This window comes from Hydra viridissima, unplaced genomic scaffold (genome assembly GCF_058129835.1).
Source record: "Hydra viridissima isolate aposymbiotic clone 2 unplaced genomic scaffold, HvirCarnegie_v1 scaffold_6, whole genome shotgun sequence".
NCBI classification, from domain to species: domain Eukaryota; kingdom Metazoa; phylum Cnidaria; class Hydrozoa; order Anthoathecata; family Hydridae; genus Hydra; species Hydra viridissima.
Window position 1 is genome coordinate 18,140,272 of NW_028324305.1, and position 12,151 is coordinate 18,152,422.

The 12,151-nt window shown below is 29.1% G+C and overlaps 2 protein-coding genes and 1 pseudogene across 2 annotated transcripts; all 3 read left to right on the forward strand.

Moving 5' to 3' along the window:
• The first annotated feature begins 513 nt into the window (after positions 1-513).
• On the forward strand, positions 514-2,625 carry LOC149887345 (uncharacterized; annotated as a pseudogene).
• Positions 2,626-3,398: 773 nt separating this feature from the next.
• Positions 3,399-6,815, forward strand: LOC145190180 (coenzyme Q-binding protein COQ10 homolog A, mitochondrial-like). The gene is made up of 6 exons (XM_090091790.1): positions 3,399-3,582; positions 4,250-4,375; positions 5,300-5,492; positions 5,673-5,774; positions 6,008-6,196; positions 6,270-6,815. Exons 1-6 carry the CDS (start codon positions 3,488-3,490, stop codon positions 6,282-6,284), a joined length of 720 nt encoding a protein of 239 aa, XP_089947916.1. The 5' UTR covers positions 3,399-3,487; the 3' UTR covers positions 6,285-6,815.
• A 19-nt stretch (positions 6,816-6,834) lies between these two features.
• On the forward strand, positions 6,835-10,402 carry LOC145190179 (glycerate kinase-like). The gene is made up of 2 exons (XM_080066967.2): positions 6,835-7,155; positions 8,934-10,402. Exons 1-2 carry the CDS (start codon positions 6,984-6,986, stop codon positions 10,172-10,174), a joined length of 1,413 nt encoding a protein of 470 aa, XP_079923093.2. The 5' UTR covers positions 6,835-6,983; the 3' UTR covers positions 10,175-10,402.
• The last annotated feature ends 1,749 nt before the right edge of the window (positions 10,403-12,151 follow it).

Below are 12,151 nucleotides of genomic sequence, written 5' to 3' on the forward strand. Positions count from 1 at the left end.
TCTACACGAATATATCAGCCTAATGAGGGTAGTTTTACTTTTTATTTTGAAAAATTGGCTTTTTTTTAAACTCTGTATCCCGATGTTCTCTTTTGGTTTTTGAATTTTGTTTACCTTTATCTAATTCACGCAGAAAACACATTTGTAATCCATTTTTACATGACCAACAAATCCCTGCTTATTTATCAAACTAATAGTAAGGGATAATCTTTTTACTTTTAAGTTGTTGTTGTCAACCCTGGCGTTTGAAAATCTAATCTAATCGCATTTCGAGTTTGATTCAAACTTGATTTAAAGAAAAAATTGATTTTCTTGAAATTTGCATTTGAATTGACAAAAAAAAAACAGTCGCTATGTAATTGATTTCGTCACATGGCTGAAATATTTTTCCTAAAACTTGTCAATTTACGTAAAAAAATCTGAAAGTAGAACACAAATCTCAAAGAACATTTTAAATTTCCTTAGATGTTAAACTGAGGAAAAAAACCAACGAATAATAGTAATTCATTAACTATGTTCAATGATGATTTTATTGTTAAAACTAATATAGATTTCTTGTTTGTTTTCAATGACAAAGTCTCTTTTTACTGTAATTGTAAACAAAAGATAAGCTTTCTAGCTAGCTATAAAAAAGGATAGACCTCTATAATAAAAGGCTGCAAAATAATTGATAAATATATTTATATCATAAGTAATAAAAATACTATAGGATTCAAAACGGTTTTTGAATATTATACTGTTCATAAAACAGGATCGTCCACCACATCTTTCAAAAAACATTTCAATATCCTAGATATAGCTTTTTTAACTATTGCTTTGAATACTTTTCATAATAGTATTCATGATTACACTGGTTAGCGTGAATCTTTGTTTATAGTGGAAGTTAATAAACACATCAAACGATTGATGATAAGGAACGGAGCTAACATCTCCTCTTATTCTTTAACATATCCATTTTATTTATTGAGGTGTTTTACACATTTCCTATGAAAAAGGTACATTGTGATAAACCACAAGTCAACTTTTAAGGCAAATGAAAATTAAAGTCTGTTTGAAAATGGTATCAGTTCTGGACTTATGCCCCTTTCACTTGAAACAAAGCGCAACTGTCAGATGAGACATCACTTAATCAGTTACGAAAATAGAGAATCACGAGCTTTTTTTAGACTTATAATTTTCTTATAAATCTAGAAAAAGAGTGTCTGGTATAACAAACAGTGAAAAATATAAACATACTAAAATAAAAAAAGCTAAAATTTCTAGAGAAGCTCATAAAAACCACAAAGGGAATAATGTGGCACCAAGACATATAGGAGCTTTTTGCGTGTTACTTTTTCCATCTTATTATTTTGTTTATTTATTCATGATTTTTTACCACCAATAATTGGCAGTAAACCATTACCTTGATGTAATAGTATGATTCTCATATTATTACCTCAAGATAATGTTTATCGTTTTCTTTATTTACAGATGTAATTCAAAATAAACGGAACTTATGTCTAAAGATGCTATGAAAAGTACTATACAGTTTGTAAACAAATTTGATAGCAAAACGCCCTAGACACATACTTGCAGTCATAAATTGAAAAGAAGGATACACAGAGAAAATGTTTTAGGTCTGAAGAACCTAAGAAAAAAGAATTTACTTTTATTTATCACATTAAGATAAACGGTGTTAGAAAAAAGGTGTGCAAGAAAGTATTTTGCAGTATGCACGGAATTTCTATGAAACAAGTTAGAGGTTTATGTGTTTTCTTAAAAAGAAATGAGCAGCCTATAGATCATAAAGGTAAATCTGAGGGCTCACGATGCAACGCATTGCTTGGTGATACATTAACTAAAGTACGAGAGCATATTGAGTCATTTCCTGTTACTATAATAAAGATGAATCATCTTATAATTTGATAAACTCAGTGTGAAAATTATGCACACATTATACGAACAAAAATATCCAGATCATCCAGTTAAATATAAATTTTACTTAAAAAATTTCCTTGAAACTTTTAGCTTATCATTCGGTAAAAGCAAATTGATATCTGTGGACTGTGTGAAGAGTTAAACATTAAATAAAAAGTCCATATATTAATGAAAATGCAAAAAGAGTGTATCAAGCTGATATTAAGATCCATAAAAGACAAGCAAATGAATTTTACAAAAAAATACAAGAAGTAGAAACTAAGTGCAAGAATGATCCAAATGTGTATGGGGTTGTATTTGATTAACCAGGAAATTTTTTATCTACGTCAACAATGGCTTAATGAGTTTTGCATGTATGATCTTAAAATGGGTAAATCAGTATTTTATTCTTATTGTGAAGGAGTCGCTAACATAGGTTCCAATTAAGTATGTACTTTTGTGTTGGATTATATTAAGAACTATATTTGCAATGATGCCAAAGAATTGCACCTATTCTCAGATGGTTGTGCTGGCCAAATTCGGAATCATGCCATGATCTGAGTTTTTTTATCACTGGTAGCTGAATTAGGTAACAATATAAATGAAATACAATATTACATACTCAAACGAGGTCACTCATTCCTACCAAACGATAGAATATTTGGACAGCAAAAAGACATATTTGAAAAAATGACAGGATTTACACACCAACCTGGTATGAAAATCTTACAGCAGGAGCTAACGAGAACCTAGAAATAAGAAGAGCTAAAACTGAAGATATTATTGACATAAGAAAATGGTGGCCGAACCATTATAACAAACTAGTACTACCTGTGGATTCCTATGGCAGAGAAATACCCAAGGACAAAAAAGTAATTTTGTTATTTCTAAAGTGTTATATTTTATCTTCCCTAAAACCACACCTGGTCTAGTGAAAACACGTGAATCCATAGGTTGCTTAGTCAGTCATGATTTCCAGCTCTTACAAATGATAAGTACCAGGCCGCCCTAACCATCAAGCAATACACCAGCATATGCTGGCAAAGTGCCAATCAACCGAAAAAAAAAAATTAGATTTGAAAAAGATATTCAATATTCAATAGTAGAGTATCAAAACTTCTATACAGAAGTTTGTTCATGGCCAACAACTTCAACAAACAATAAATACCAAGAAATAAAAGATGATTAAAGATTTTCCTGATGATCTTTGGATTTGTATGTAAAAAAAAAAAGAATTCATTTCGAAAAAAGGCATTAGTTCAGAAGTTTAAGTTAATCTGTCTGGTTTATATATATTTTTTTAACAAATAGAGTTCAAAAAATTTATATATATTTTTTATCTATCTAGTCCTATATTTATTTTTATAAGCACCGTAGACTTTTTTGATAAGAAACATATTTTTGTTGATCCTGAAAAGTTTTTATTAACAGACTTGAGTCCTTTTCGAAATGATGGATTTAGTTAGAATAGCATAATCAAAAAATAAGTTAGTGGTTTCGCTACGGTTCGTAATTAAAAGCTATCTCTCCTGTCTCCGGGAAAATATGTACATAAGTACTTGCCTTTTCAATAGTAAATTTTAACTAGAAAATGCCAGTTGCAGCATCAACAAAAATTTTATTACGGAAATCATTGTTACCTTCCTGTTATAAATCACTTGCATGGAGACCTGTCAACTGTATCAGGTAATCATAGAGTTTATTAAGCCTTTGTATAGGTTAAAGGTACATTTTGCCTAACTACTTTTTTATATTTTACTTTTTGCAATATTCAATTGATATTTAATCCGAAACCTCAATTAAGAATCCTCAAAAAGTTAGCCTGAATACATATGATTTTCTCCAAATAGCACTTAAATAGTACTTGTTCTTTTTATTTTTATTTTGTTTCTTTTTACATTATTATCACTAAGATAGACTTGATAAAAAAAATTATTGCAGCATAATATTTTTAATTTTCTTTTAATTAATGTCAAATTTTAGGCATTATTAATATTTTTCACACAAATTGCGTCATGATATAAAAGAACTTTATCATTAAATCATTCTGTCTTAAACTATATGTATAAAATTTTATCGCTTAATCAAGGCTCTTAAAAATCACAATGTTTCTCCCTTGCTTAAACTATGTGTATAAATTATGTCAAATTAGATTTGAGTAACTTAAAAGTAGATGCTCAGTTGCTGTAAAATTATTATTAAAAAAACTTAGCTAGTTTGCAAACCATAATAAAAAGCTTTGTTATTTAGAACTTCTATTGTTACTTGTGTTGAATACATATAAAATAAGTGGGTAGATATGCTGCCAAGTATGATAATAGAATAAATATAAAACTGTCTACTTTTTTTTAAGCTGTTATTGTGGTATGCTGAGAAATAATAAAAAGATGATATTGAGTCAAAGCATTCAAGTAAGACACTTTCTTGGATTTACTGAAGGTTCAAGAACAAAGGAATATTCAGAAACAAAAGTGTTAGGGTAATTTATTTATAAATTTTATTACTTTGATAAATTTATATCTCTCTACACTGTCAGAAAGTTTGGAGGCAGTTTTCAAAATCTTAAGTGAATTTATTAAAATCTTAAGTGAATAATATTAGATAGCCTTATGGTTGCAGTTTTTTGGCTTTCTGGTTTTGACAAGCCAGGCAATTGAGGTGACTTGGCCATTTATTCTGAGTTTACACTTTTCTTGTTCCCAGAAGAAGAAATCCTCACATAGTTTGTATTATGGTCATTATCTTGCTGAAAATTTAAGGCTTGAACAACAGTTCCTAATTTAGATGATATGATAGTTCCTTTGAAATTTATGAATAATTTTGAGACATGAATTTTTTGTAAAATATTTTTAAAAAGTTGTGAGATACCACCATAAAAAGCAGCAAGAATCATTCCATAGTATTAATAGTTACCTACAACAAAAATTCCATCAATATCTAACTGTGCATTTCAAAGTCGCAAATCAAAAAAGATAATGCAGATCTTTTTCTCTTCTTTTTAAACATTACTTTAAGATTTAAGTAAATGGTTAGCTTTGATTTTATCCCTTTTATATTTATATTGCAATGAAATTTTTGTTTAACTCCTGAATATGTGTTAGATCACAATAAGGTATAAAAATATCTTTCTTTTTTTAAAAAAAATATTAAATTTTATTTAAAGTTTTAGAAAGCTAAAGTATATTGTAATACCTAGTTTAAAAGTTTTTCACTGCTTTCTCTGGATTCTCTGATTTTGACAAGTAAAAGAATTTTTTTTTTTTTTATTAAGAAAAAGTAAAAGAACTTGAACTCAATAAAACTATTCAAATTACAATTAACATGTTTATTGTTGAAGTAGTGTTTTGATAATAGCAATGTTTTTGAAAATGATCATTTTGACTTTTGATAAATATATTTCTAGGTACACAAAAGAACAATTATATGATATTGTAGCAAATGTTGATGACTATAAATACTTTGTTCCATGGTGTCGGGCATCTAGAGTCTTTGAGAGGAGTGAAACACATGCAAAAGCAGATATAGAAGTTGGATTTCCACCACTTTCAGAAAAATATACATCTGTTTTGACATTAGTTAAACCAAGTTTAGTGAAGGTAAATAATAATATGTCTTTTTATACTATGTGAACTAACCTTTATAATGATTTTAAGATTTTTTGTTTCTAGGATTTATGTACTACTCAGTAGTTAAAATACATTTAATCTTCTGAAAATGTTTGTTAACTGTGTAAATTTCAGGTTTTAATTCAATTGCCTTTCTTTTGTTTTGCCTAGTCAGAATGTATGGATGGAATTATTTTTAATCATCTGATTTGCAACTGGAATATATCAAATGGACCACCCGATATTCCAAATTCATGCACGCTAAACTTTTATGTAGGTTTAGTCTTTGAATTGAGAAAAAATGTGAATAATGTTATTTTGATAAAAAATTTTAAGAAAGGGTATTTTTTAGGATTTTTAGCTTGAGTTTTTGAAAAGTTGATTTATTTCTGTAATGATGTTGGCAGTGGTGCAAGTGTTGGTGGTGTCGGTTGTGGTGGTGGTAAATGAAAATAATGATGATATTTTTTCATGCATTTTTAATTTTAATTGTTTTGTTCTCATAGATATCATTTGAATTCAAGTCGATGTTACATTCACATTTATCCACAGTGTTTTTTGATGAAGTTGTTCGCAAAATGATGTCAGCTTTTGAAAACCGTTGTACCAGTGTCTATGGCCCCAGTAGTTTTGATCAATTGAGCTTAATAAAAAGAAAAATGAAAAAACCAGTTTTGCATATTCCCAACAAAAAGGTATGTTGAGTTACCTGTTTTAGGAACTTTAAGAAAATGAGAGTTGTTATAAAATGAGGACTCTTTTTTATAGAACATGGATGAATAAAGATGGCATTTGGTTGAGCACTGGTTTTTGGATCTGGCTGTTTAATGAAATGGCAATTGAATCTACTTCAGTTTAAATTTAGAAAACTTATTTTGTTATTATTAACTTAGAGAACCATGTCTTAAAAATCAATAATGGAGTTGATTTGACAACCAAAGCTGAAACGTTCATTTTCATTTTTAGGCAATAAAATTTTAATTGGTCCTATTTTAAAAAATTAGTTCAGTAATTATATGCATGTTTCTTTTTTTTTCCTCTAATTTTCTATATTAATAATTTATGTATCTATTGTAAATATTTCTTATTCTAGTCGGATGTATGTACATTACCTCAAATAAAATATTATCAAATCAAATGTTTTTTAATTCATTTTGTATTGAATTTGCAGTTCAAACATGCATATGATATTCAATCATAAAATCATGTGTTAATGATGGTTTTAAATGTTAGGTAGACATCAAGAAATGTAATTTTTTGAATGATCATACAAATCCACCAGTGTATTGTTAATTTTTTTGAATAATCATACAAATCCACTGGTGTATCATTTGTTCTTTACTTTGATAAGTTTATCTTAACTCAGACCTAACAAGTTGTATCAGAACTAATCAAAGAATTGACCATCTCTTCTGTCTTGATATTTCATTGATTGCACAGTTCCCTCTAGGATAAAGTGCTACAAAAAGCAATCTCAACAACATGCAGGGAAAAAATCTTCAAGCAATATTTACTTGTGCCTTGGAAAGTGTGGCACCTGAAAAGCTTGTTGAATCTGCTGTACATCGAAATGGTGATAGCTTGAAGTGTAATGGAAAAGAATATCCTCTAAACAAAAATGTCTATGTGGTTGGTTTTGGAAAAGCTGTTTATGGTGAGTGTTGTTTTGAAGAATTTAAATTTTATGATTAACTTGTGAATTCTCATATTTAAGTTATACCTTAAAGTTCTTGCTCTTTCAAAATAAAAGCAAATGAATTAGGGGAGACTGGGGCTAGTTATCACATTATTCATTATTGACTGTACAATAACAGTCAGGATTTGCAAAAGTATTAGGACCAGTTGTACTTACTTTGCAAAACTTCTTGAACTACAATTGATATGACAGTTTTGACTTTGGCGTAATCTTGTCATTTTAAAAAGGCTGAAAACCAATGTGGACCTGCCTTTTCAGAAACTTTTAATTGATTAGGTGCTTTGACCTAAACTCTTGAGCATTCAAATGCTAGCTTGAGTAAATATCTGCTGTTGTTAAACCATCATAGATCTTAGGCAGTTTAACTAAGCATTTAAATTATCAAAATAGTAAGTTTTCCTATTCTAATGAAAATTCTTGATTGGCTTTTTTAAAATAAACTTGTAGCTTTGGCTTGACCTGTTGATGTGCTATCTGTACTTTAAGTACAAACCTCAAAATTTAATAATTTTCTTCCAAAGCATTTAGAATGGATCCAGCTTTTTCATTGATTACAATGGCTGCCTTCTCCTTGGCGAAGCGTACATACATACATACATACATACATACATACATACATACATACATACATACATACATACATACATACATACATACATACATACATACATACATACATACATACATACATACATATTTGTATGACTAAATACATTCATTATCATATATAACTTTACATGTATGATTAAATTTAGTAATTAAAGTTCTAACTAAAGATGCATTATTAAACCAAAAATATATTTTTCTCTACAAATCTCATAAAACAATTTTAAACTCTGCTAAAGTAGTTTAATAACAGCCAGCTAATGTGTGACAGCTTGCTCCATCTAGGTTTTGACAACATGTTTAATCTTTACTTAAACAACAATAAGGTTTTCGATTTTATTTTTCATTATTCTATTTCCTATTTTTTAACTTTTTAACTACATAAAAATAAGTTATTTTAATATAATTTTTGTCATAACAATATAAAAATGACATTTTTTAACAATAGAACAACTTCATTCTAGAAAGCGCATTATAATATAATTTATAAGAAAATTTTTATATAATATAATTTATAAGGAAATTTTTAACATAATTATAATAGAAGTTTTTCTTGAATTGCGTACAGGGTCGCTGCTAACTGTGATATTTATACGAAGTTTTATATGAACAGATTAAGTTGTGGATAGTAAATAATAAAACCTTACATACTAAAAATACTACACTAAGTCTAAGTCTTCAGTGAGATTCTAAAACAGTCTTTATTCCTGTATGAACATGAAATGGTTGATATCGCTGTACATTAGCTTTTTACATCTACTTTTTTTTTGTTCAAATTCTAAAAACATGTAAATAAGTTTAAGTATCATTTTAGTTGTTTTAGCAACGCATGCGTTTGTGAGTTTTATTAATAGTATTAAGTTAACTTACCCGTGTGGCAATTAGCCCTGTCTTTCTCTACTCAGCGAATAGCTGTTTCTAATTTGTTTTATCTACTTGATTTGTTTTTTCTACTCAAAGTTGTCGAACGAAAAGAGAAAAAAAGATTTGGATTAAATTATATTACATGTGTTCTTACATGAAGTGATGTGTTCTTAAAAGAACGAAAATAGTTGTAGAAAGCAAAGCTTAATTATTTATTCACACTGGTGTACATTAAATGCATTCTAATTTACAAGTTCCCTTTTCAGGAATGCTCTGTGGACTGTATCCGTTTATCAGTGATCACATTGTAAAATGCATTCTTAGTGTACCATATAACTATTCTCAATTCCTATGTCATGCCATTGTTACAGATTCAAATGTTCGTATACTGGAAGGGGCAAGAAACAATCTACCTGATCAGAGTGCGCTAAACAATGCTGCGGAAATAGCTGCTCTTGTCAAATCGTTATCTGCTGACGACTTTTTGATTATACTTATATCTGGAGGCGGAAGTGCATTACTTCCAGCACCTGTACCAGATATCTCTCTTAAAGATAAATTAGAGACTATCAACTTAGTCGCTAATAACGGAGGAAATATAAAGCAGTTGAATACAATTCGTAAAAAGCTATCTTTACTAAAAGGCGGAAAACTAATTGACTTGTGTTCCGCAATCAATGTGCTTTCGTTAATTATATCAGACATTGTAAACGATCCCCTTGATTTAATCGCTTCTGGTCCAACTGTGCATGACAATTCCTCAAAAGTTGAGTGTTTTAAGATTTTTGATGATCTTCAACTAAAAATGACTAATGTTCCACAATCAGTTTTAAATTATCTTCAAAAATGCAATAACGAAATAAAATTATCGAGAGTTTGTGATAATGTGATAATTGGTTCCAATAAAATCTTCGCTCACAATGCTGCTTGTGCTGCAAAACATTTAGGTTATTCACCAGTTATCATCTCAACTGCCATCGAAGCTGATGCTGAACGGGTGGGTCGCGCTTTAGCAGACATCGCTTTTGTCATCCTTTCTTCTAAAACTCGCGAGGAAATTATTTCCACTATCAAGAAAATCCCATCAAGTAATGTCACTTTTCAAGAGTCGGGGGATTACTTTAAAGGTTTATGTTTCATAACCGCAGGGGAAACAACGGTTAAAGTAACTGGAGACGGAAAAGGGGGGCGTAACCAACATTTGGCATTAGCTTTCCTTTCTCAAATTTCTCGTTTATATGTAAATAATAATTGGATAAATATCGATCGCATGTGTTTTTTAAGCGCAGGTTCTGATGGTCAAGACGGTCCAACAGATGCAGCTGGTGCAATATGTAACGCTGAAATTGTTAAATCTGTTTTAACATCTAAAGTAAACATTGATTTCTTTATATCGAAATGCAATTCAAATGGATTTTTCTCAAATTTTCTCGGTGGTGAGTTTCTATTAAAAACTGGTTTGACAGGAACAAATGTCATGGACCTACAGTTATTACTAATTGATTAAGTTCATTAAATTTAGAAACATGAATAATTTCATAGAGTTAGAGTAATAAATATAATAGATAAACTAAAATACACTATTGAAATAAAATATTTTTAAACAAATTAATTTCATACAATTTTATTTTATCTTTAAAAGTATTTATTTCGTAAATTTATTGCAAAAAGAGACAAAATTATAGCAAATATGTAATATATTTTATAAGAAAATTTTTAACACATAATTACAATAGATGTGTCTTTTGAATTGCGTACAGGGTTGCTGATAACTGTGGGCCAACCCTTTATATGGACGGCTGAGTGGAAAAATAATAATATTCCAAAATTCGTTTTTTTGGAATATCAAGTTTTTTCTACTCAGCCTATAATATTTTCCACGAAGTCTTGAAAATAATTAAAAATTTATAAATATTTGGTAATCGTTTTTGAGGCAGCAATTTTAATGGTACATTTTTATTATTTCCAAGGTGTAACCCGTTGAACCAATGACCGCGTTTTTATTCCATGCGTTTCTTGTCTAAGCAACTTATTTGCACTTTTCAAAGATTATTTTAATTTCTGTTATCTTGCCTAAAAATATATTTTTTGACTTTCCTAATCTCATCTGTTAGAGTTGTTATTGCTTGCAAATAATAGTAATCTTTTAAGTTTAATTAACAATTTTATTATTAAATCAGTAATTTTATACAATAGATAACAGACCAATATTGTCATAAGTCTACGTAGGTGGAGTTATGACAGTTTTGGTCTGTTTGATGTTACAAAATCTGATAGCGTACTGATATCACAAAATCTGATAGCGTTGACTTTAAATGATAATATCTTACACAAGTTTTAAAAAGAAACAGAGGGATCTGTGGTCTGGAAAATGTATAGAAGAGTTGGTTGTTCTACTGGAAAATGTATAGAAGAGTTGGTTGTTCTACTGGAAAATGTATAGAAGAGTTGGTTGTTCTACTGGAAAATGTATAGAAGAGTTGGTTGTTCTACTGGAAAATGTATAGAAGAGTTGGTTGTTCTACTGGAAAATGTATAGAAGAGTTGGTTGTTCTACTGGAAAACTAGCAGCCAACTCTTCTATACATTCCATTTACTTTGATGGAATACATCTTCAATCATTATTTACTAAAAAGTTTTTTTAAAACTAATTATTTGCTCCTGTTGTCTTACTTTATCGCATGTTTATTTGAATTTTTCGTCTGGCTAAAAAATCTTGATCTTTTAATTCTTGTTAAGCTTAATGATGTCATCTTGGTTGTCTCTTGTTAAACTTAATGATGTCATCTTGGTTGTCTCTGAGGAGACTGAAATTAAAATCAAACGAACAATAACAGAAAAACGACATTTCAAAACGTCCTGAATATCAGACAATTAGCTGGCTAAAGGATTTAGATATATCATTTGATATAGACGTAAGATATTGGATAGAGATTTTTTTTTTTTTTTTTTTCCTTTTGTACATGCAAATATAATGGTATTAAAGAAAAAAATCTGTGAGTCTCATCTCATATACTTCTTTCAATAGGAAAGTTTTAGTAAAAAAAATATTTCTGAACACCTAGGAGTTATAGTCGATATCACTATAAAAATTAATTAAAATTATTTAACTTTATCAAAAAGTTTGTCTTCATTACAGTAATTTACATAATTCCTCAACAAAACTTTTGGTCGTTTTCATTTTAATCGTGTTAACCTGCTCGCGCAGAATCTTGATTGTTTTGGGAACTTTCAAGTGTAAAATTTGCTTACGAGAAAGTTGTAGGAACTTTTTGTAAATGCCAAAGTTTCTAAGTAAGAAATTGAACTAACAAAAAATGTAAATCTGACGAATTTTATTTTCTTACATAATGCAATATTGTAAATTCCTTTCCAGAGTAAGTTGGACCGGGACTCATTCATCTTCTCGATGATCCTGTCTTTGATACTGACATATTAATATTAACTTATTGAATGCGGTCTATTTAGAACTATTGTGACAAAT